General features: G+C 38.4%; 14 protein-coding genes across 14 annotated transcripts; 7 read left to right on the forward strand and 7 right to left on the reverse strand.

Annotated features, from left to right (window-relative positions):
- Positions 1-80: 80 nt before the first annotated feature.
- Positions 81-3,315, reverse strand: neo1 (Golgi membrane phospholipid translocase (flippase) Neo1; the record flags this gene model as incomplete). Its single annotated transcript, XM_056181583.1, has 4 exons — positions 81-217; positions 256-335; positions 384-510; positions 552-3,315. 4 exons carry the CDS (start codon positions 3,313-3,315, stop codon positions 81-83), a joined length of 3,108 nt encoding a protein of 1,035 aa, XP_056037868.1.
- A 733-nt stretch (positions 3,316-4,048) lies between these two features.
- On the forward strand, positions 4,049-5,587 carry SOMG_02793 (uncharacterized protein; the record flags this gene model as incomplete). The annotated part of the gene is made up of 1 exon (XM_056181584.1): positions 4,049-5,587. The coding sequence occupies one exon, from the start codon at positions 4,049-4,051 to the stop codon at positions 5,585-5,587; it is 1,539 nt and encodes a 512-aa protein (XP_056037867.1).
- Positions 5,588-5,966: 379 nt separating this feature from the next.
- On the forward strand, positions 5,967-6,749 carry nas6 (proteasome assembly chaperone, gankyrin; the record flags this gene model as incomplete). The annotated part of the gene is made up of 2 exons (XM_056181585.1): positions 5,967-6,068; positions 6,150-6,749. 2 exons carry the CDS (start codon positions 5,967-5,969, stop codon positions 6,747-6,749), a joined length of 702 nt encoding a protein of 233 aa, XP_056037872.1.
- A 412-nt stretch (positions 6,750-7,161) lies between these two features.
- rpp40 (RNase P and RNase MRP subunit Rpp40) lies at positions 7,162-8,381 on the forward strand (the record flags this gene model as incomplete). The annotated part of the gene is made up of 5 exons (XM_056181586.1): positions 7,162-7,269; positions 7,315-7,462; positions 7,514-7,576; positions 7,623-8,187; positions 8,234-8,381. 5 exons carry the CDS (start codon positions 7,162-7,164, stop codon positions 8,379-8,381), a joined length of 1,032 nt encoding a protein of 343 aa, XP_056037871.1.
- Positions 8,382-8,526: 145 nt separating this feature from the next.
- trl1 (tRNA ligase Trl1) lies at positions 8,527-10,896 on the reverse strand (the record flags this gene model as incomplete). The annotated part of the gene is made up of 1 exon (XM_056181587.1): positions 8,527-10,896. One exon carries the CDS (start codon positions 10,894-10,896, stop codon positions 8,527-8,529), a length of 2,370 nt encoding a protein of 789 aa, XP_056037870.1.
- A 487-nt stretch (positions 10,897-11,383) lies between these two features.
- Positions 11,384-12,376, forward strand: urh2 (uridine ribohydrolase Urh2; the record flags this gene model as incomplete). The annotated part of the gene is made up of 1 exon (XM_056181588.1): positions 11,384-12,376. The coding sequence occupies one exon, from the start codon at positions 11,384-11,386 to the stop codon at positions 12,374-12,376; it is 993 nt and encodes a 330-aa protein (XP_056037869.1).
- A 522-nt stretch (positions 12,377-12,898) lies between these two features.
- On the reverse strand, positions 12,899-13,603 carry SOMG_02798 (DNA polymerase epsilon subunit Dpb3; the record flags this gene model as incomplete). Its single annotated transcript, XM_056181589.1, has 1 exon — positions 12,899-13,603. The coding sequence occupies one exon, from the start codon at positions 13,601-13,603 to the stop codon at positions 12,899-12,901; it is 705 nt and encodes a 234-aa protein (XP_056037459.1).
- Positions 13,604-14,144: 541 nt separating this feature from the next.
- SOMG_02799 (uncharacterized protein) lies at positions 14,145-14,538 on the reverse strand (the record flags this gene model as incomplete). The annotated part of the gene is made up of 3 exons (XM_056181590.1): positions 14,145-14,300; positions 14,350-14,416; positions 14,519-14,538. 3 exons carry the CDS (start codon positions 14,536-14,538, stop codon positions 14,145-14,147), a joined length of 243 nt encoding a protein of 80 aa, XP_056037457.1.
- Positions 14,539-14,675: 137 nt separating this feature from the next.
- Positions 14,676-15,272, forward strand: wip1 (CENP-W-like protein; the record flags this gene model as incomplete). Its single annotated transcript, XM_056181591.1, has 4 exons — positions 14,676-14,737; positions 14,804-14,909; positions 15,021-15,134; positions 15,246-15,272. The coding sequence occupies 4 exons, from the start codon at positions 14,676-14,678 to the stop codon at positions 15,270-15,272; spliced, it is 309 nt and encodes a 102-aa protein (XP_056038154.1).
- Positions 15,273-15,401: 129 nt separating this feature from the next.
- Positions 15,402-16,194, reverse strand: arc5 (ARP2/3 actin-organizing complex subunit Arc5; the record flags this gene model as incomplete). Its single annotated transcript, XM_056181592.1, has 4 exons — positions 15,402-15,464; positions 15,529-15,705; positions 15,922-15,994; positions 16,049-16,194. The coding sequence occupies 4 exons, from the start codon at positions 16,192-16,194 to the stop codon at positions 15,402-15,404; spliced, it is 459 nt and encodes a 152-aa protein (XP_056037843.1).
- Positions 16,195-17,069: 875 nt separating this feature from the next.
- med20 (mediator complex subunit Med20) lies at positions 17,070-17,821 on the forward strand (the record flags this gene model as incomplete). Its single annotated transcript, XM_056181593.1, has 3 exons — positions 17,070-17,083; positions 17,178-17,266; positions 17,307-17,821. The coding sequence occupies 3 exons, from the start codon at positions 17,070-17,072 to the stop codon at positions 17,819-17,821; spliced, it is 618 nt and encodes a 205-aa protein (XP_056037835.1).
- Positions 17,822-18,060: 239 nt separating this feature from the next.
- ilv3 (dihydroxy-acid dehydratase Ilv3) lies at positions 18,061-19,860 on the reverse strand (the record flags this gene model as incomplete). Its single annotated transcript, XM_056181594.1, has 1 exon — positions 18,061-19,860. One exon carries the CDS (start codon positions 19,858-19,860, stop codon positions 18,061-18,063), a length of 1,800 nt encoding a protein of 599 aa, XP_056038703.1.
- Positions 19,861-20,780: 920 nt separating this feature from the next.
- yaf9 (NuA4 and Swr1 complex YEATS family subunit Yaf9) lies at positions 20,781-21,428 on the forward strand (the record flags this gene model as incomplete). The annotated part of the gene is made up of 1 exon (XM_056181595.1): positions 20,781-21,428. The coding sequence occupies one exon, from the start codon at positions 20,781-20,783 to the stop codon at positions 21,426-21,428; it is 648 nt and encodes a 215-aa protein (XP_056038712.1).
- A 311-nt stretch (positions 21,429-21,739) lies between these two features.
- gdt2 (Golgi Ca(2+)/H(+) antiporter Gdt2) lies at positions 21,740-22,841 on the reverse strand (the record flags this gene model as incomplete). The annotated part of the gene is made up of 2 exons (XM_056181596.1): positions 21,740-22,546; positions 22,782-22,841. The coding sequence occupies 2 exons, from the start codon at positions 22,839-22,841 to the stop codon at positions 21,740-21,742; spliced, it is 867 nt and encodes a 288-aa protein (XP_056037875.1).
- Between the last annotated feature and the right edge of the window lie 66 nt (positions 22,842-22,907).

Genomic DNA, 22,907 nt, shown 5'->3' on the forward strand with positions numbered 1-22,907 from the left:
AGGATGTCACACGAATACAATTTACACAATAACATATCTAACGTAAACATATTATGCGAACAGTATTAAATTAAAGTACATTATCTTTGTAATTTTGCATAACTTGAAGGTTTCAGTTTTTGCTTCAATGCTCTTCCACTCCAAACAGGTAAGAGGCTGATAAATAATATAAGAGCTGACACCCAGTAAAACTTGAGCCCCAGGAAAAATTTCAAATCTACTTGTTAGCAATAAACTTTAAATTAGTGCTCTTACCAAAATAATCAGTTAAGAAAGGAACGCTCAGAGTGTAAATCATTAGGCTTAGCATTTCTGACATAACAATTGTTTGATCCCTAAATATATGTTAACATCACTTATTTTCAAAAATAACCCAGTCTTACCATCTGTTAATCTGGAGGGCTACCATAATGAGCTCATTTAAAATTAAACAGGAGAAACAAACAGCTAGCATTTGACCTTCAACGTCGAATCCGACAAGTACGTAAGTAATCACTTGTATTATTACGCCTTAAAACAATTAGTACCAAATACCTATTTAGGTCACATACCTTGGTAAATACTGATTAAAACACAAGACGTAAATGATTTAATGGAAAAACATTTGTCTTCTCTCATCTCCTTGTAAAGCTCTGGAAACAGAAAAACCAATTTTTCACTCACATCTCTATCATAAACAATGGAGAAAACGGGCAACATTGTATACATCGTCGAGTACCCCACCAACAGTAACCCTTGAAACAAAGCAATGGGCTCAAAATTCGAAATTATACTGTATACAACCTGACAAATGGAAATAATTAAACCACGGTGAATAACGAACATTGCCAATTTCGAAGTTTGCTTGTAACTTATACGGCCATGCCACAAGAGTAAACGAGCAACGTGGCTGAATTCTTTTATGCTATAGTCAGCAGCAAGACTGGCCTGTTGACCCTCTTTTCCGACAACACCGACACCGATATTTGCAACTTGAATCATTCCAACATCATTACCTCCATCACCTATACAGCAGACGGAAGCAGATTTCTTCTTTTGGATCAAACGTGTCATGTTTGCTTTCTGGGTAGGCGTACACCTGCAAATTACCACGCAAGATAAGTCAGAGACTGCTTCTATAAATTCATCCTGCAAATATCCGACACAGAATTCCATGGATTCTCCGTCTATTATGAGACAGCAGTCTGGTTTTCCAGCTAAAATCATCAACTGATTCTGCGCATCTTCTTGAGAATTAAGTTTGGAAATGGTGTGAATGTACTGACCTCGAGAAACAAGCCTCGATGATATGGCGATACATCTAGCAGTTTCCACTTTATCTCCTGTAAGCATCCAAACATGTATACCAGCGTTTCTAAGTAATTCTAAGGTTACTTTAACATCCTTTTGAAGTTTATCTTCAACACCAGTGAGTCCAAGTAAGTCCATGTCATTCTCCAAATACTTCGAAATAACTCCTGCCATCCTCTTATCCCTTGAGCCAGAAAAAGACACGTTTGCTTCTGCATATAAAGTAGCAAACGAATTATATTCTTCATTAGTTAAGTCTTTTTTTGCAACTACTAAGGTTCGGAGCCCCTCCCTGGCCATGTTTCCGCATTCTTCGTCAAGCCAGAAGCTTGGACTTATGAATTGCTGCATGACCGAATCTGCACCTTTGAGGTAAAACGTAATTTGTCCTTCTGGTGAGCGGACCACGATGCCCATTCTCTTTGTTTCGGATTTGAACGGAAAAAGTTGTAAAATTTCATATGACGACGTATTAAGAGTAATACTTGCTCGATTACGATGTGTCAAAACCAAGCCCATGCTGCTAGTCCATCGAACAATTGCGACCTCATCAGGACTTGCGGCTTGAAAACTAACAGAGCCATCAGTAGTTTCAGACGGAGTTACATTATGGCACAAGGAAAGGGCTAAAACGGTTGTTCGGACTATGTCTTTTGTATCATCACTCAACGGAATATGAGCCGTAGAATCATTAACACAGGCCTGAACAACATCCATTGATTCATTGGAAAACCCGATGGCTCCCAAATGCAGTTTTTTCATTTCCATTTCATTTTGTGTTAAAGTACCAGTTTTATCAGTTAACAGGTACTCAATTCTACCTAGTTCTTCTGGAATATTGCTGCTGCGGACAACGACATCAGGTAAATTAGGATCCGCCTCGGTATGTTTAGAATGAACAATTTTAGCAATATCTAAATTCACACGTAAATTAATTGGAATAATACTCGAAAATAATATCAAGTATCTGAAGATAGCAATGTACCAATTTTCTCGTATTCCGTGGCTGAATGTAAGTATTACGGAAAGTGTAAGGACGATCATGCAAAGAATTTTAGAGTAGAAGTTGACTTCTTTCTCTAATAAGCCAACTTTTGTTTTCGCTTTTGAACTATTTAAGGATTGACGAGTATCTTTACCGGTATAAATGACAACACCATAAACCGCCTCACTGGCTAAGACGGTATTCGCCCAAAGTGTATTATCCACAGTAAGCGGTCTTCTATTATCATTCAAAGTAAAGGTACCATAAAAGTGATGGACAGATTTGATGGGGGAATCTGCATGAATGATTCCATGTGAATACTGATTTGAGCAAGGTATCCGCAGTTTCCAATCCGTTTCTCCGTCGAGCTGATCCGTTCGAACAAAAGCTTCATTTCCAACAGATGTGTGCATCAGAACCATGTCTGCGGGTACTCTTTGATCCTTTGATATGAGCACAACATCGCCTACTTGAATATTCTGAGCAGCACAGGGATTGTTATTAACAATATAAATTTCATTATTGGCAAATGAATCCCTTCTTCTCCGTTTTAAATCATCGATAGCTTCTTTTGTCAGCGTGATCATCAACACAAAAATCAAAGGAGCGATATAAGTTGATAGGTATCCAATTTTTAGGGGAGGAATAAGCTGGGATAAAGACACCAATAGAAAGTACATATTGTAAAAATAGCGAAACTGCTCAAATAAACATTTGGGAAGAAAGCTAAAAGCATCATATTTGGTATTTGTTACAGCGTTACTTCCGTGGAGAGGATTAGGCCGTCCTACTTCTATCATCCGAAAGCCGGATTCAAAATTGGTATCCATATCCTGTTGGGAACCCTCATGAATTGAAATCAAAGAGTCCGTTTCCTCCTGGCCGTAGGAATGTCGTACTTGTCCTAGCGATGCAGATGAGCCGCGGTTTCTTTCCCTCGTATTGGAGAGAACACTCAAAGGTATGATGGAATTCTTTTCGCCTTTATCCTGAAGCCAACTCTTCATCCTCAATTGAACGCCATTCAGTCTCGGCTTCATATTGGATATGGCGGTTAAGACTTAACTAGACGTTCCAATAATGGCTACTTTTTTCCTGTAATTTAACTTTAATAGTTAGGAGTTAGAACTCTCAACGTCCACCTAGAATGTTTATTTCTCTTTAAGAACAAAATATTCGCATTGGATATGTTCAGGTGAAACACAGCAATATTATACTACACCATTACTACTACGATTCAAACAGATACTTGAAGTAAACAATCCTCTTCTGTTATATCATTTAAATGTCTAGAAATATCGTCTATATCTATTGATTATTTTTTGTTTTCGTTGGCCTGCTGACAGAATGGACTTAGAAGAAACGACATACATTCTGCACTAATTCCGCAATATTGGTCTACATATCAGAGTTGCTTTCTTTTTGTTTTCCCTTCGAACATTTTCTTTGACGTTCTTAAAGTCATGTCCAATATTGGAAGTTATGAGCTGAATGGTAAACTATTTCAAGCAAACAACAGCCTCAAACTTTTCTTTGAGACTGCAATTTATTTTTTTACATCTATGAGTTTGTTGGACGATAAACGTTTGTTTTGGTACGTTGAGCAAGAATGTAAACAAACAAATCGTATGTGAGTGTTGATTTTTTTGGGTAAAATAAACACAAATTAAAGGCGCTTAACAAACACATCATACCGATCAAAGTGATTCCTTCTACTCAATAATCGTTCCTTTACTGATTTATGTCAAAAAAGCTCTAACGTTTTGTGCGAAAATGGAGAAGTCGGCGAATTCTTTAAATGTAGGATTTGAGGAAGTCCAAAAGTTACTTTCTCTGGTTCAACAACAAACTAGTCTGCAATTAATACAAGTCTACAGAAGATGTGAAGGACAAGAGTCGTTGCTTTTAGAATTGGCAAACAGCATCCAAGCGTATTTCTCAGTAGCTGATCCACAGCAACGAAAGCTGGAAGCTGTGTACGAAACTCAACTCCTGATCCTTGAAGAGAATAATCATGCTAGTAAAAACTTTCAGTCCTATAAAGGTGATATCCGTTTATCGAAAAATAGAATTGAACAGGTCTTGGATAAACTAGTGGATTTTTTGTCTTCGACTTCTTTTTCGGACAATAGGATGGCTATTAATGACTCTGATCATTTGCCTCAGGAACAATCTCTAGACTCGTCCTTGAAAACACAAAGAGGACGGACCAGTGAGATGCATGATTTTGGATCTTGCAAACAACAGGACAATGAAGAGACTTCTTCTGTTAGATACAGTAGCCAAGAAGTAAGCCCGTATAAAGGAGACCTAACAGATACGCCTCCTATCCAAGAGATGCTTCCTTCGCGTGATAACGGTTCTTTCTATCGAATCCCTCAACGTCCATTTGAATCCAGTAATTCCTTTCACTTGAACGATTCACCAAAACAAAAGTTTGATAGGACGAATGGAAACGCGTGCTTGTTTTCGAAAACAGAAAATAAAGATAATACTAGAGAATTTTCTTCCTTTTTCAAATCCAACGATCCTAATCCACTCTCAAGCTCGAAAAAGGACATGAAGAATAATGAGTATGTGTATGGGAGTACACCAAAAAAGGAGCTCGATGACAGGAGGTCTCTTTCTTCTGAAAACTCTATAAACCTATCGTCGAATTTGGATCTTTCTCAAAAAAGGATGCATGAGCGAGGAACGAATCCAAATGATATTATGGCAGAAAAACAGCAATTGCGAGAAATTCGAAAGAAAAATCCAGAAATAAATAAATTGGTATACGAGAAATCACCAAAACTTGAACAAACCGTTAATTACGCTCGCCTAGCAAGGTCTGTTTCGTTTCTTTCTTTAAAAGACAAAAAGAATAAAGTGTCGAGAAAGTCAAGAAAGAAGAAAAACCCATTAGAAAACAGTGACAATGGAAACTCAAATCGTGTATCTAGATCTAACGGTAAAGGCATTCATGCTGAAGGATCTCTGAGCCCTTCCGGGCATCACAAAATGCATTTATCAACCTTGAAACCAAATCAAAAGGTAATGGCCATTGATAAAGAAAACCAGCGTATTCGAGATCCGAAACTACGAAACAGCTTGTCAAAAACTTCAAATAGCTTTCTTCATCCTGGTGAAAGTACTAAGTCTTGCTTCAATAATGAATATTCCGATGAATGCAATCACGATGATAAACTAAAAGAAAGTACTACTGTTTTACTTCGTGGACAAATAAATGATTTTCCTCAACAAATATACCCTGCTAAGGTTAATAATCGAAAGCAAATGTTTACTTTAGATTTTAACGATTGGCATATTTAATCGAATTTACTTTCGCGCTTAATTCTTGAATCCATAATGGGATATTTCCATCATTTTTGAGAGCACAGACAGATACGTCCTTTTGTTCACACTTTCAATTAAGGCTTCGTATACAATATGATATAAAAACATTCTTGTATTTTCTTCGCTTTTTACATAAAAAAAAAGAAATTATCCTTTTACATATTCACATAGTGTAGGATATTACTAGTGCAAAGCGATATACTCATATATATGTATATAAAGGGAATTACTACGTCAAGTACGAGTATGTATGTTTAAGAAACACATCGTAGCAGATTTATCCAGCGAACATATATATATAACGTTGATAACGATTATTTTATTTTCTTCTTGATTTTTCTTAATTCTAAATAAAATGTATGCGAGTCTAGGACAAGCGCTTCAAGAAAACTGTGGAATTGAATATGTTCAAAAAACAATTACAGAGGATCGTAATACTTTGAATGCTTCTGATGCGGTAAGGGAATTTTATTGAATTTATTCTATCTCTTGAAATAGGGGCCAAGTAATGTCAGATTGCTAACCTGGCTAATTGCAGGATAAACGAACGCCTCTTCATTGGGCTTGTTCTACGGGAAAAGTGGACGTAGTTGAATATCTCTTAAAACAACCAGACATCAAAGTCGACGAGAAAGATGAAGCTGGTTGGACTCCTTTAATGGTTGCTATCTGCAACAAAGCCATTCCTGATTCATTGATTGAAACCATTATGGAACGTTCTGATGTCAATATAGAGATGACGACTCGTGGAGGACAAACATGTCTCCATTATGCCTCTGGAAAAGGTCGACTTCCTATTGTTCGCAAGCTATGCGAACGTAGCCCCGGCTTAATCAGAACACGAGATCTCCAAGGGCAACAATCGCTGCATCGAGCGGCTGCAGTAGGTCACCCCAATGTCGTAAAGTATCTTCTTTCTCAAAAATGTCCCTTGAACGCTTCCGATTCATTTGGATTTACCGCCCTTCATTTTGCCTTAGCAGAAGGTCATACAGACATTGCTATTGACCTAATTAAGTCGGGTGCCGATACTCTGCGCACTGACAAAGAAGGCCATACAGCTTTAGACGTCTGCATGGACCGTAGCATTCGACAAGAGTTTATCGACACATGCAAGCAAGAAGGACTGGACATATAGAAATTTTGAAACGATCAAGATGAGTACAATAAAATGCTTTGCTGCTTCCAGGCACAAACCTGCTTTAACAACATAAATACAATGTGAAACGTCTTTGCGTACTGAAAGCTTTGCATTTTTTGTATAGAATTGAAAGCTCCTGGGTAAAATGTAAGTTCGTAATTTCGATTATGGGCATGCAACAATCAGGGTTCTGTGCAAGACTCGAGAAAATATTGAATATATATATATTTTAAATAAAATTGAAAGCTTAACATAATTGTTTCCTGAACTTGACAAGAAAAACTCTCTTCAATCCGTTACATTCCGCCCTTACTCCTTTTCTTCTTGCTCTGGCTAGTAACGTACTTGCTCTATACTTTTTTGGATAGAGCGCTTTTGAAGGTGCAAGGGTTGCGGAATTATAGACAACATGAATACAACTTTTTCTGATTGTACATTTACTGAAGAATCAGGAGATGAAATAACCAACATATCTTACTTAGAGAAACAAATTGAGCAACAGCGCTACCAAACATCGGTACGTATGAAACCTCATGTATTCGTGAAAATCTAACATTAGTAGGTTGAATTACTGCTTCCTGTGCAAAATGAGAGCGATGCCATCACAACCAAAATTGTTGATATGGTAGATAGCCTTTCGTATTACGAATTTACCGGAAGCCCCGATATTCTCCTATTTCCCGACTTGTATAATAATCTCTTGCATTCAGGTATTAATTTATAGCTAATAAATGCGAAGCTTTGGTGTCTAACCTATGTAGGAAAAGCGTTCCTTATTTCTCAGGCGCCTTATGGTTCTGATGACCAAATCTCAACAGTTAATGGTAAATGATTTACTAAACTTGAAGTCAGTCTAACAAAAGTGAATAGGAAAACTACATGTCACACTGAGTAAAGACTCATTTCTTCAAACAGGCCTGGATGCTCACCCAGCTTCTTCAAAGACGACTAACTCTTTATGGCATGCTTCTTACGACCTGAAAACGACTTTTTTACAATCTCACCGAAAGGGCTTTGAAAGACTGAAGAGTGCACTTGGTCGCTTTAATAATCAGTGGACATTTTACATGGGAATTCCTCCAGAACATATAGACGAATCTTTTATGAAATCTTTAAAAAAATCGTTTCCAGTACCTTTAATACAGCACCATTTACGTGTTGAAAAAAGTGTCTATTCATCCGTTATAATTCCTCCGCTCATCAGTTCTCTAAAAAATATAGGTAGCACGGATGACTCGATAGAAAAATCCGTCGATACTTTAGAACAAATGTCTTTGTTGCTTTTAAATGCAGATGTTATACATAAGGACTACTCATCGGATCCTTATATATGCTCCTATAAACCTAATTCTAATAGTACATCTGATATTTTGGCTATTTCAATAGTAGGTCTATTTGACTCGTCTGTTTCCATGCGTGTCTATAATTTACTAAGGTAAGATTTCCTTTTATTTTTACTATTTAAAAATTAACAAAAATAGGGATTTGGATTGGGGTTTCTGTGTCTTCCGTAATGAACATCTTTCCTCAATTCCTGAATCTTTAGCAGCTCCTGGCAAAGCCAACCGAACTTTGCTTTGCTTAAATCAAAAAAGTCAAAATATACGCTGGACTTGGAAAATAACTTGAAAATAGGACGATATTGGGAACATCGTGTACATTATTCTTAGTGAATAGAATGGTTATAATCAGCTATAATTATAAATAAATTGCGTAACCAAATATCCCAAAAAACCATATCCCAAATTTCATTACAAAAACTAAACTCTATACATTATTTCTTAGGGAGGGAGCGCAAAGTTCCTGTAATATTGACTGCAGGTTCGACATCCATTACATGAATTTCTGGTTCCTGTGATGCTTTCCCTGCTTTCAGCCTCTCTAGCATTAAATTGGATTCAAATGCTTTGATAGAAGGCGAAGTAGTACCTAATGTTATGTGTAGATGAGGATTGACAGTTTTTCCACACCAGACACTCTTCGAGTCAATGTCAACAGCAAAACACATTATTCTTCCATCCCATACGAGATTTCTAAGCGTAAAGTTCACTTGATCGATACCGTCATTTTTATTCTCAAGTTGCTTAAGATATTGCTGCCATAAAATAGCTTTTTCGGGACCTAATGTTATGTGTGAACTGTGAATCATTGTAACATGAAAAAAATCTTGAAGGGTATAAGAAGAAAACTTATCATCCCAGCTTATGCCCTTTGACCTAATTAATTCCTCCAAAATAGTTTTTACTTTATCTGAAGGAAAGCAGACCCCAAAATATTCAAGTTCGTTGGAGTTTTCTTCTCTCTTCAACGAGCCTCCTCCCATTTTTTTTGTGTAAGCAGGCACATAATCATTAACAGCATATTCCAAAGCTTGCTGGTATTCCTCCTCACGAGGACTGTGGGTTATCAAGTCGGGCATATGCTCGCGCATATAATCGACTATCAAGCGAGTATTTTCCAGGGATCCAGCATGCGGATCCAATTCTATAATATCATCATAACCTTGATCATGAGAAAATAATTCTGGATCAAACGGTTTGTACTGTTTGTAAAACATGTCTAAAATAGCATTTACCTTTTCCACACCCTCCGATACTTTGATGCTTTGGTGACGATCACCTCGGTTTATAATTCGCTCTTGTACGAATGGACGAGTACTGGAGTTTTGCGTAAAAGGCAAAGCTACGTAACGGACACCATCTAATTCAGCTGAAACATCATTTCGAAGAGCACTCCTCATATTCGGAATATGATTGTTTCGATCAGCGAAAACAATAGAATGACCATTTTGAAATTCGCTGACAATTGCACGTGCAAACCTCTTGGGTCCTCCTTTACCAGAAGGGATATTGTCGTTTTGAACAACCGGCCAGTTAAATAGCTTCTCCAAGATCTTAGCGACCGTCGTTTTCCCACAACCAATGGTAGCAATTGGAACTAGTAATGTGTAAGGCTTTTCACTACTCGACTCGATCGAAATAGTCATAGCGTCGAGTTTAGAGAGAAGTAAAAACTCTTCACGCAGAGATATTATACCTTTGTTGTTAAGATAAAGAGCCTTTAATTCAGGCTTTTCTTGGAACTTCCTCCTACAAAAGTTCACATATTCATTAGTAATTTTCTTGTACTTTACGTAATTTAGAGGTTTGTCGTGTATAAGCATTTTTGTAACCTCTCTCCATTGTCGAAACATGCCGTAGGGCTCATCAAACTTGTACTTGAAAAAGAAATCATTCGTTGGCTTGTGCTTTTCAGCTTGTGCAGTAGAATGACAACGCACAACAAATCCCTCGACACTGCGACTGTTCCACTTTCCAGTCTTTGCAGCTTCCTCCAAGAATTGTTTCATGTCTTCAAATTTTTGAATGTAAAAGGAGTCAGTTTTCAAAAAACCCCAGACTTTCGCGAATGTGGATACGTCTTCTGATGATGCCGTGGTAAATTCAGGAACATTCAAGTTTAGACCATGTAAGTACAAACCACGATGATCAGCTCGGTATGGAAGAATGTGTTCTTCAAAATCGTCATCACATAACTCTGCCACAGCCGTAACTTGGCGCTTAAAAAGTTCCTGGGCAAGTTCAGTCTTCGATTTACCAACCTTCCGTAAATGAGTTTCAAGCCACCGCTCTCCGGCTAACGCATGGGAGACGCTTTGGCCTTCAACAGCACCAAAAGAGTGCTTACTGGTAATGATGAGCTCGCCATTGGATAAAGCACTGATAAAAATGATACAGCCATTCTCCTTAACTGTCAGCTCATAAGGACCCTTTGTGTGTTCCCTCATAGACTTCCAAGTAGTGAGAGGAATCTCATCAATATTGAAAAACTTGTCATAGCCCCGGATAGCAATCTTTTGTTCCTTTGAGCTAGGATCCTTATAGGTGAACAAACCACGAGCGCATGTTGGCAGACGTCTTTTTACACCGGTCGTACCGTCATACGTCTTCTTGCTATCGGATACGTTGATACGGTAAGCCTGTTCCCAAACCCTCCAGGATGTCAATTCATAATTTGTACCTGGAACATTAAAGGAGACGGAGCGTATGGTAGGCTTTTTTTCACCGAAAATTCCTACTTTCAAATCACGTAATCTACAAAGCTCTTCTACAAGTTCTTTTGGAGTAGCGAACGTATTCGACATTGTGCAGATTAAAAATTCTTGGACAACTTACAAGAGTGAGCTCTGAGCCTAATAAACATCAATATTTAAACATAAACAACGCAATGTAGCAGCAAGCGAAAGAGCACAAATCACAAATCCCTCGTCCTAAGTAAGGATAAGTGTTTGGTTCCTAATAAAAACAAACGATCTCTGTCTTTCATTTAGCGTTGCTCGGCCATTGTCTCTAGCTCATTTATTGTCTTCCACAAGGGTCCGCTATATGATTCAACAAGTCATATCTATAAAGACCTTATACTTGTTTTATGAGGATTCAAAATCGCGTAATCCATCGCTATATCCACCATTCTTGTATCTCGTCAAGAAGGAGTTCTGCGTTGACGAGAGCTACATACCTATAGAATATAAATGAGGAATAACTAGAAAAAAAAATAATTAAAATAGAATTGAAGAAGCTTCGTTTGCACAGAAAGTTGAAAGGACATCAATTGTAGCATTTGTTTACGAAATGACAGTACCTCGTAACGGTCTGATGAACGGCAGCAAAAGAAAACCGGTTGATGTATGGATTGATTGTGACCCAGGGCACGACGATGTCGTTGCTTTGATGATTGCTGCATCTGCGGATCATTGTAACATTCTAGGATTGAGCACCGTGCACGGCAACACGACTGTGGAAAACGCAACTCACAATGCTCTTTCAGTGATGGAGCTGTTAAAAAAAAATGTCGACGTTCATTCAGGCGCTGCAAAACCTTTGATGAGGCCATCTAAGCTGGCTACTCACATCCACGGTGTAAATGGACTGGCAGACATTGCTCTTTTACCAGATCAACCGAAGAAACGAGCTGCTCCTGATGCGGTGGTAGCAATGCATCAAGCAATTTCTCAAAATCCTGTTCCAGTAACACTCGTTGCGACGGGCCCTTTGACAAACGTCGCTTTAATGCTGGCCACTTACCCAAAAGTGACCGAAAACATCGAACGACTTGTTTTTATGGGTGGAAGTACGGGAATTGGAAACATCACTTCACAAGCTGAATTCAATATGTTTGCTGACCCAGAGGCTGCAAAGCTAGTCCTTGAAACTTCTTCACTTGTCGGGAAACTTTATATGATTCCACTGGACGTAACGCATAACGTTTTGATGGATTCTTCGATCATGACAAAATTACAGCAGCATGCAAGTCCCATTGCTGAAACCATACTTGAACTTATGACCGTCTTTCAGGCCACTTATGAAACTGTCTATGGATTCAAAAATGGTGTTCCTGTACACGACGCCTGTGCAATTGTTTATGCATTATGGCCCGAAATTATGACCTCAAGGCTTATGCATGCCACTATTAGCCTTGACCACCTGACTCTTGGTCGAACAGTTTGCGATATTTGGTCGCAGCAGACCCAGTTTTTCCCAAACGTTCACATTGTTCTTAATGCTGATGTTGCTGCTTTTTGGAAGTTGTTTACGCTTATTGTCGACAAACTTGATGCCTTGTGAGTTGGTTCAGTAATGCGTTTTATGATGTTCGTTCATCACTTTTTGCACAAATGCTTTTTCTTCATAACTTTACACACAGTTTCTGCAAAAAGTGATTGTATGAATTTGGCGGGACTTGCTAAGACATAATTGGGTGAAGTTGCTCCTTATACAATTTTTCTTCGTGGTTCTTCGAGATTTTTTTAAAAAAAACTTTTATTAAACTGACGGTCATCATCTTTCCATGAGGATTATAGTGCTATCATTTTAACTATTATGATTAATCGTCGTCTAATTTTACCATTCCAAAATCTCCTTTTAATGAGATTTCCTATCATTATGAAATGCGAATAAGAAACAAAACCTGTAGCCGACTCCGAGTATTGGGCGCAAAATTAAATAGCAAAGTCTAACATATAATGACAGAAAGGAGTAAAGCCAGACTTACTTTCAGATTCTTTAGAGAAAGAAGTGATCCAAAACATATAAATTACCATGCAACAATATCCAGTTCTCAAACCGCTTTGTAGAACTATTTGATGCTTATGCTTCACCTGAAGAATTTGAATTTTCGCTAGCGGTTTTTTCAGACATAGCATCTGCCTCAGCTGATTCTTCCTTTTTGATGATTTCACTTCCGCCCTCTGATTCAACTGCTGTTTCTTCTGGCTCTGGCTCTGGCTCTGGCTCTTGCTCCTGCTCCTGCTCCTGCTCCTGCTCTTCCTCTTCTTCTTTGACTGATTCGGCGGCCTTTTTCGACTCCTTTGTCTTTGATTTCTTTGAAGCTTGACGAGTATTTTCAGTGTTTTCAGAATTCTGGGGGGGACGACGAGTACGGGGGCGTTTTGGTTTTCGTTCGGCTTTGATAGGTGGAGCATCAGGAATCTTTTCCACAATGTCTTGTAAAAAGTCAAATTGTTCAACACTTTTCACCGCATGTTTCAAATGGGAAACGGTTACACGCTTTGCTTGGTGTAAACGTGCTTGTTGGCAAGATTCATTAATTATGCTTTGCATAAACATTTCTAATGCTTTAGACATAATGACGGGGGTAACCTGAGCTACCTTGCCAACATCCTGGTCAGCTTGCATAATCTTTTTTATACGAGCGACAGGAAACCGACTTTTCCAAGAAGCTGCTGCGGCAGCGGCTGCCGTGGAGGTAGCATTAGTAGGAGATTCTTCTGCTGCGTTGGAGGAAACAGAAGGCTTTGTTTCTTCCTCACGCGCAGGTTCGACTTCAGTCATGAAGAATATAAATGATTTTATAAAATAATAGGGCAAAAGGAACTTTAATAACAGAACGATAAACGGAAAAGGCAGCTAAAGGATATAGGGAGATTTGATACCAATTACCTAGTTCCTTTATTTGTCGAAATTTTGACTAGCAAAGGAAATTTGCTAGATTGAATAAAAACTTTTTTTTCTGGGTCCAAACTTTGCCAAGCGAAGTATAAAAGAGAATTTAAACTTGAAAATTCTACAAGGAAATCGGATTTTTTTTGGTGCAAGTGTGGTTGGTAAAGAGTTTACCCATAGGGAACTTTTCTTGGTTATTTATATGCGAAATAGCTGCATATAAACAATTGTTATCCATGTAACTACTTCTAATAGAATAAAAAGTAACATATAAAGTTGCAATGGGATCGAAAGAATGTCGTATATTTTTGGTTCGAAGTCAAAGCCGCCTTTTACTGACGAACTTGTAAAGAATTATAATATTGAAAATCTACAGACTAGTGCTATGGATTTCTGCGATTTCTCTAGAAGTCAATTCCTGTAGCTTTTCCTACAACTTCATATCGACATCTACGGATTTTGTTGACTCGCTTTGTAAGATGAAACGCAATCGATCATATTTCTTTGTGTATTCAGTACAGTGATCAATGCAAAAACCGAAGTTTGATTTCCTTTGAAAGTATTTTACTTCCAACAGGAGTAAACTCTAGAAACTTTGCTATGCTTTATTGACAGTGTACCAAATGAGGCCTTACTTGTGCTCCTACACACCTTGTTATTGTAGCTAAGACTGTTGTGTAAACAAATGAAAATATAAATGCTCTAATTTGATTATTAAAACATAACGTATTCCACTTCTTTATACTATATCTAATTTCGTTTTCTATTTCAAAGCACCCAGCAAACACACGTACCAGTTCTTACGGGAGCTGTTGAATCTGCATAGTGAAAAAATTCATAGATCAAGGACCTTTTAGTAAGCAGTAAAAGCTATTCTTCATTCATTTGATAATTCGGTCCAACTCTTGCTATATTAAGTCCTTGAGTGTTCATTTCAATCACCTTTGAACGGTAAGTGTAAATGTTTGATTCGGATAGACGTATATATATTTTTTTCTTCATGAAAGTCCTGGATTCAATAAAGTAGGTTTCGTCGCCTTTCTATATCTTTACAAACATTACGAACGAGACAGTTGTTAACAAACATAGAAGAATATCTTTACTTTCAATTGCGATGAGTTACCCAAAGCCAAGAATGAAGCGCATGCTTCGACAACATGCGGAAAGGCCCATTGATGATTCCGCTGTAGATCTGGTAAGGAACTAAAACGAAACGAAAAGTGGAACTGGAAACAAGTGTGAATTCCTCTGATTTGTCTGAAAGTTTAAAGGATATAGGTTTCTAACTACTGAGGATTTTTTCTAGATTTACCTAGATTATTGTCTTTTTTTACAATCGCTCTTAAAAGAAGCCAACATTGAAGCAGAACGAACCGGCGAAAAGAAAGTCCAGCCAGTTCATATTCAAAATGTCAAACGGGTATGCGGCAAAAAATAGAGTCATTCATAATTCTTCTATCAAATGAATTACGTTCATATCTAAAAGAGGAAAACTAGCAAGGAAGCATGCTTTTGCTAACACAGAACTTAGAAAATTTTGGCCCGCTACCGAGGGTAAGCAAATATTCATAGCAGTCATAAGGAATAATCAAAAAAGATGCCCCGATAGAAACTCCATGGTCACTTTGAAATGAAGGTGAAACAGATAAGTGCCAGGTTCGCTTTACGAGGCTTCGATTCATTTGCATTACATGTCCGGTCTGCTGCTCAATACACGGGTGATACATCCAATCCCATTGACTTGAACAATCTAATATATCAGTCAGTTTGTGTTCATTTCCAATTCCACTAAAACGTTGTGGAACAAAGCATACCTTTTCGTGCCAATTTAACAAGACAGAAGGATTGTACTCTTGAGGATTCGCTAGTGCGCGATAAATAAAGTTCATAATGTTGTCTGAATCCTCGGTGCTGCATTGTTTTAAAAATCCTACAATATCCGTGGACCGGATGTAGCTTAACAAGTCTACAAAGGCGGATAAATATTGTTGCTGAAGTCAGGTTAATAACTGTTCGAGGAACCAAAGTAGAAATAATATATAGCATAAAGTAGTCCATTCTAAATGAACATTGAATCCACGAATTTCGGATACATGACCATGACATAGCTTCATAGAGACATTTTTGTATAGAGTCGTCAATAGCTACAAAACTAAATGCCATGTTTCATTCTCATCTCCATTCATCGTTAAATCAGCTTTACTTACTCTAGCTTCCTGAACATCATCTCCATAGGGTACATAAGACAACAAGGTTCGTAACCCTTCCATGGCATTTCCACTGTATCAATTTTTGTTAGCAAGTAAAGAAAAATGCTTTAAAGCTGTGACTTACGCTTGAATCGTCGATCGAGCTTGAGGAACTAACTGAGAAATCGCAGCTTGCACCTGTTCCGAAGATTCTTGGCGAGGAGCAAACAAATCTTGTTCTGTGAGGACAGGCTCTGTAACAGAGTCTACATCTTGCATTCGAAATGACATGGTTCAAGCACTAATGAAGGGATTGAATGGAATTGACAAAATACGGCTCTTTGAAGAGCAGTAGAGCATAACAGACGTAGTACTAAAAGTAAGCTCTTCCTATAACTAAATACATAAAAATCAAAGAAAAAAAACAAATACAAGGTGTGAAACTTTTAATTTCTTTCAAATCCGACCTTTTTTGTTGGGACAAAGCATATATAAGTTTGACCATGCACTTTCAACTTCACCAGTACTCCATAGACCAGTATTGTAGATGATTGTTTTTATTGCTAACAGACAATCGTCTCTACCTGTGGTCTTAGAATAAGATCTGAATATCTTGTAGGTATATGAGCTTGCTTTTCTGCCCTCGTAGACCTATGGTAATTCAGAAGATATGTTTTCCATAGAGATTCATGTGTGTTGTTGAAATGTAATTGAGATAAGAATAAATGAAAAGAGAAAGTTCCATATAAATATGAATGCAGTTTTTGATGTGAATCAACAGCGTAGCAAGTAGTAAACGCAACTATGGATATCAGTGGATCCTTGAAGATGTGACAGGAATTAGGACTAATACAAGCGTGGAATCGTAGAATAAATGATTTGTCCATGCTGTAGAAGAAAACTTTCTTTGATTTCAGTGAAACACGAAGCGAAACTTCATTTACCAAAAGTATTCTCGAAAAAGCATTGTAATATAATCTTAGAAGAGGCTAGCTGCCATAAATTACAATACCTACGTTGATTTCACAAGAACAGAATCTATCAATACTGTTGGTATTATGTCGATTGATTTCTAGATGGTTTAAATTTTGTTAATTTGTTTTAATTTGTTTTTCTTGTTTTTTACATTAGGCGCTGTTTGACCAAACATACACGAAACTTCCAGTATGCCTGTTCATGGGTACGCAGTTTGCATGCGATTTCTGCTTCAAAAGTTGCCTTGAAACTTTTTGGCATTTCGCTTTTCTTCGCTTTTAAATTGGCTAATCACTCAGACTTGTTTATTATACAACCCCTTCTATGGCTACCTTCTTGGGACCAGCACAAGATTATCTTGTAAAGTCATTTTTGGCTCAATATATGAGTACGTTACTTATTCACGACAACGAACTAATGTCCGGCAGAAAAATGGATCGTTCAGTATAAACTCTATCGGAATGTCCTTTCCCCAAAGAGTTTGGAATTGTTAAAGCAAAACATCCATCCCTATATGTATGCGTGTGTCGATGAAATGACCACCGTTGAAGCAGAGCCAGCATTGGAAGACATTATCATACGTACAAAATTGTGGACATTTCGCCAAACGTTTAACATAGAGGGAGCGATTTATGAGGTTGGAGACTTCACAGTGGCTGTTGCCAATGTTCTTCAGAAGTCAACATGGAAAGGAATCGTTTTCCACGTTACTTATGATGGTTCTGACGACGTCGATACTGCTCGGCCCATCCTCCAAGAGTTTTTTGATATTTGCTTCTTCAAAAATGCTTCAGCACCACCCCCTGTGTATGAAAACTATTTTTACCATTCCAGACATTCTATTGATCCTAAACTCTTTCTTGAAATTTTCAAGCACAGAGTCGATATTTCTACCCCGTCTAGTTTATCTCAGGTGAAGTCCGAAGCCAGTCCTGTTGGTTGAAAATACGTTCATTGTTTTATATATTGATCTTTTATACCTTGTACGTTGGTTTTGTATGCTTACACTATTCTTCCTTTCTTTGTTTCCCTTCTTTGTACCCTTAATCATGTTTACCTATAGACTTTTCGATTAAATGAATTTTACATTATATTAAGTATCCCAAACAAAAATTATTAGTCCTTTTTCCTTTCTAAAACCATTCAACCACCCATATAGGCAGTTTTTTGAGGGTGCAAAGCTTAATCCAGAGAGTCAGTAATAGCACCCTTGGAAGCAGTACTGACATTGCGAGAGTACTTCAAAAGAGTGCCTTGTTGATACTTGAAAGGAGGAGCTCTCCAAGCTTGACGGCGACAAGCCATTTCTTGCTCGTCAACCACCAAGTTCAAAGTGTTTTTTATGGCGTTAATTTCGATAATGTCACCGTCTTTTACGAGAGCAATGGGGCCACCAGCTTGAGCTTCGGGATCGACGTGACCGATCAAAAATCCGTGAGAACCACCGCTGAAACGTCCGTCAGTCAAAAGGGCAACGTCCTTACCGAGTCCGGCACCCATGATAGCACTAGAAGGCTTCAACATTTCAGGCATACCAGGGCCACCCTTAGGACCTTCAAAACGAATAACGATTACAGTCTTTTCACCCTTCTTGAATTCACCGCGTTCCAAAGCGCTGATAAAATCAGCTTCGGCATCGAACACACGAGCCTTACCACGGAATTCTAATCCCTCTTTTCCAGTGATCTTTGCTACGGATCCTTCGGGTGCCAAACTGCCACGGAGAATTCGCAAGTGACCTTCAGTCTTCATAGGAGCACTTAAAGGTTTGATAATTTTTTGACCTTCTTGCAAAGGCTTGGCCTCGCGCAAGTTTTCAGCGAGTGTCTTACCGGTAACAGTCATAGTGGAACCATCAATAAGACCTTCAGCATGAAGGTATTTAAGGACGGCAGGGATACCACCAATCTTAAACAAGTCTGCCATAACATACTTACCGCTAGGCTTCATGTCAGCGATGAAAGGAGTACGGTTGCTGACAGCTTGGAAATCGTCCAAAGTCAAAGTAATACCTACGGACTTGGCAATGGCAATCAAATGTAAAACAACGTTAGTAGAACCTCCCAAAGCCATTGTCAATACGATGGCATTTTCAAATGCCTTTCGAGTCATAATGTCGCTCGGTCTTATATCTTCAACCATAAGGCGCTTGATGGCATCGCCAGCAGCTTCACATTCAGCAAACTTTTCAGGGGTACCAGCAGGGAAAGATGAAGAACCGGGCAAAGTCATACCGATGACTTCGGCACAGCTTGCGATGGTATTAGCAGTGTACATACCACCACAGGCACCGCCTCCAGGGCAAGCGTGACGAATGATATCATGACGAGTTTCCTCGTTGATTTGACCCGAGATAAACTGACCATAAGATTGGAAAGCAGAAACCAAATCGATGGGGGCATTGTTCATGCAGGAAGAATGACCAGGGAGAATGGTACCACCGTATACCATGATACTAGGGCGATTGACACGGCCCATGGCAATTAAGCAACCAGGCATATTCTTGTCACAACCTGGAATGGAAATGTTGGCATCGTACCATTGACCTTGCATGACAGTTTCAATAGAATCGGCGATAATTTCACGAGATTGCAAACTATAACGCATACCACTGGTACCCATGGAAATACCGTCACTTACACCAATAGTATTAAATTGAAAGCCAGTAAGGCCAGCCTTTTTGACACCTTCTTTAACTCTGCGGCCAAGATCTAATAAATGCATATTACAAGGGTTACCCTCGTACCAACAGCTGGCAATACCAACCTGAGGATCTTCTATATCGGTCTCGGTCAGGCCGGTAGCGTATAACATGGCTTGAGAAGCACCTTGAGACTTGGGCCCAGTAACCGTTCCACTAAACTTGTTAAGCTTTTGCTCTTCGAAAACTGAAGCAGAGGTTTTAAAGGTACGAGTGTTGAAAACAGCACGTCTTGCAGCAGCCACAGATGCCTGGGCGCGAACCAACTTGTTCAAAATCATATTCGCAGCTGTTTACTAAAAACACGACCAAAAGTTTTATCAGTGGTGAATATCCGCCGACAATTCAGACAATGGAGAATAAAATCTTACGGGAGCCAACTGTGGACTTCAAACGAAACAATTATAATAAAAAGAAACTCGTATCTTCCGGTTCCCCTCTTTAATGTTGTTTTTTCTCCGAAAAGTATGGTTCTGGTCAAAAGTATATATCGCAAGATGCAAAATAGATGCAGAGTAGATGGCACTGTGATCGTGAAACCCGAAATCTATGCTTTATGATTGGCTTTCGTTAGTTCGTTCAATTATAAGCTTAAGCTTAGCGATCAAAAAGAAAAAATTGCTCTGTGTTTGATGAATATACGTGCAGGATTCTTTCTAGCAAGCATAGAGACTTAATAACCTATGTCGCTAGATAAGCTAAAAATAAATGCGCTGAAAGAAGTCGTCGACGGAATCGAGTTGAATGTTTTGCGAATCGTTTTCTGTAAATTGCACAGCAAATACGCTCGTTTATGAGGATAAAGACAGAGAAGCGCAATTTGATTCTGCTTAACCACCTGGTCTTTTTATTATATATCCTTCTCAATTTTTCTGAAGGCATTTGTTTACCAGATAGTGATATGGAATGCAATGCCCAACTTTTATTTGCGAGACTTCGTTAAATGGAAACTACATACAAAGTGCAACACCAGGAATCCTGAAGAAATTGACCGTCGTTGGCATTGTCTGGGCTTTATTTGATATATATTTTTTCTTTGTTCTCATTTTTCAAGGAACTATTTGATATCTATCACAATTGAAGGCAGTGTTGAATCAATCAAGGAAAAGGTACCTCGACTTCAATTTCAAACTTGTTATTTGCTTATTTTATTTACCAAAATACTCTTTATTCATTGATTTGTGTTCCCTTTTTAAAAAGAATGGCACCAGGAACCCGTGTCAGTAAATGCCAGATCTCGCGTCCCATTCTAATCGGAAACGATGCAAAACCATTGACGCCAGAGGAACGAGCACATGCTCATACGGACCACACGCATACTTGGAGAATTTTCGTAGAAGGTGTTGACGGAGAAGATATTTCGAAATGGATTAAAAAGGTCGTCTTCAAACTGCACGATACCTACAACAACTCTACGCGGAGTATAGAGTCCTTGCCATTTGAAGTCATTGAAACGGGTTGGGGAGAATTTGATATCATGATTCGTATATTCTTTATGCCTGAGACCCATGAAAAATCACTCACCTTCTATCATCGTTTAAAACTCCATCCTTACGGTCCTCGCATGGAAGAGGAAAAAGCCGCTGGCGGCTTAGTAGAATCTGTACAATACGAAGAAATCGTTTTCAACGAACCTTTTGAATACACATACAAACTCTTTTCCGAAAATCCCATCGGAGATGGTCACGGTTTAGCTGTTGAGTCAGAACCAGATCATCCGTTCTCTCAGCAATTAGAGCAGGACGAAGCTGATAAGATGGAGTTGGCTTTACAACATGTAAAAAATCTGACCGATACATACAAACAGCAATTAAATGAATTACAAAGCCAAAGGCTTCCAGTTTCCTAGACTCCGGCTTTCAATAGAATAGTTTGTCCATTGAAAGCGAACATATTTAGAAAAATTTTCTTATTAGCCTGCGATAATTTTATGAAATATATATTGTCTTTTATTCATTCATTGGGGAATTCGTATGAAAGTTGAAGAATGTATCAGATATACGTTTTAGCATATTAGAGTTGGAAAATTATGTGATTGCATCCTCCTTCTATCTTCGTAACCATAAGCATACAAAAAGTATGGCAAGTATCATGGAACATAGCAATTCATCCATTTACGTAAATTGTATCGGCAACTATGAAATCGCAAAAGCCCAAAGTCTAAGAGAATCCTTGATAAAAGTACACCAAACCAAATATTATGAAGAGGCAGCCCCCAGATAATAACACTTTGTGCATTTGGATTTTGGTAGCAAGGTATTTTCCAGAAAGTACGGCCAAACCCGTGCAAAAAGCATGTCCTAAATTGGCTCCTAGAAATACACCAAACATATTGTCACTAGCAGCCATAGCAATGGTTGCTATTTGCGAGCGATCACCCCATTCACTTACAAATGTCAATGCAAATGCTTTTACAAACAGGGGAGACAACAAGAACCCGAAAAGATTCTTTAATCCGTCTAAAGTTGGACTTATAAAATCAACGCTATCTTTCTCTGATTTCTCAACATGGTTTTTGGGAATCGAACCTTCTTCCATAAGTTCTTCAACTGGCTTAGCAGTCTTAATTTCATCTTCCACACGCTTAAACTCTTCATCAATTGATTCATGAGCGTTCATGGCCTCGATGCCTTCACGAATCATTTTGACACCAAAGATTACAAAAAGCAATCCACCTAAAAGATCCGTATATTGTTTAGGGAAAAGCATAGGCGCAGCATGTCCTAAAAGGACGCCGAGTAAAGTCATGCAAAATAAGGCACTATAAGATCCAAGGAATACCATGCCTCTTGAATTTTCGAAAGAAAGGAGGGCTGCCACAATAAACGTCTTATCTCCAAGTTCGCAACCAAAGATCATGGAAATAGCAAAAAACAAACTTCTCGTAAAACTACTCTGAGGAGAAGCCTCTGAGATATCCATATTCTCAATTGCTTCTCCGCCTGGTAAAAGATTGGACGAGGTATCCTAAAGTTGCGGTTAAATGAATGAACAAGCAAAGCGCATAAAGACTACGAACAGGCGTTTAACGTTCAGCGGAATTCAAAAACCCTTTTCTAATAATATTCCAAACACGAAGCTAGAAATTTACTAGCTCACAATACTACCTTGTATGAGCAGAAACGTGCCTAAATATAGAATTCTCTGAATTACCTGGCATAATCTTTTACTCGTAAAGAAATTGAGAAATTAAGCTACTTACCTTAGCCATAGCTGCTAGACTCATAGTAGCCAGTAAAAGCAAACCCAAATATCGTTTCATTTTCGAAGTATAGTATATCAGATGAGTAAACAGTAGTAATCAAGAATACTCAATATATGTCTAGCT

This window comes from Schizosaccharomyces osmophilus, chromosome 2 (genome assembly GCF_027921745.1).
Source record: "Schizosaccharomyces osmophilus chromosome 2, complete sequence".
NCBI classification, from domain to species: domain Eukaryota; kingdom Fungi; phylum Ascomycota; class Schizosaccharomycetes; order Schizosaccharomycetales; family Schizosaccharomycetaceae; genus Schizosaccharomyces; species Schizosaccharomyces osmophilus.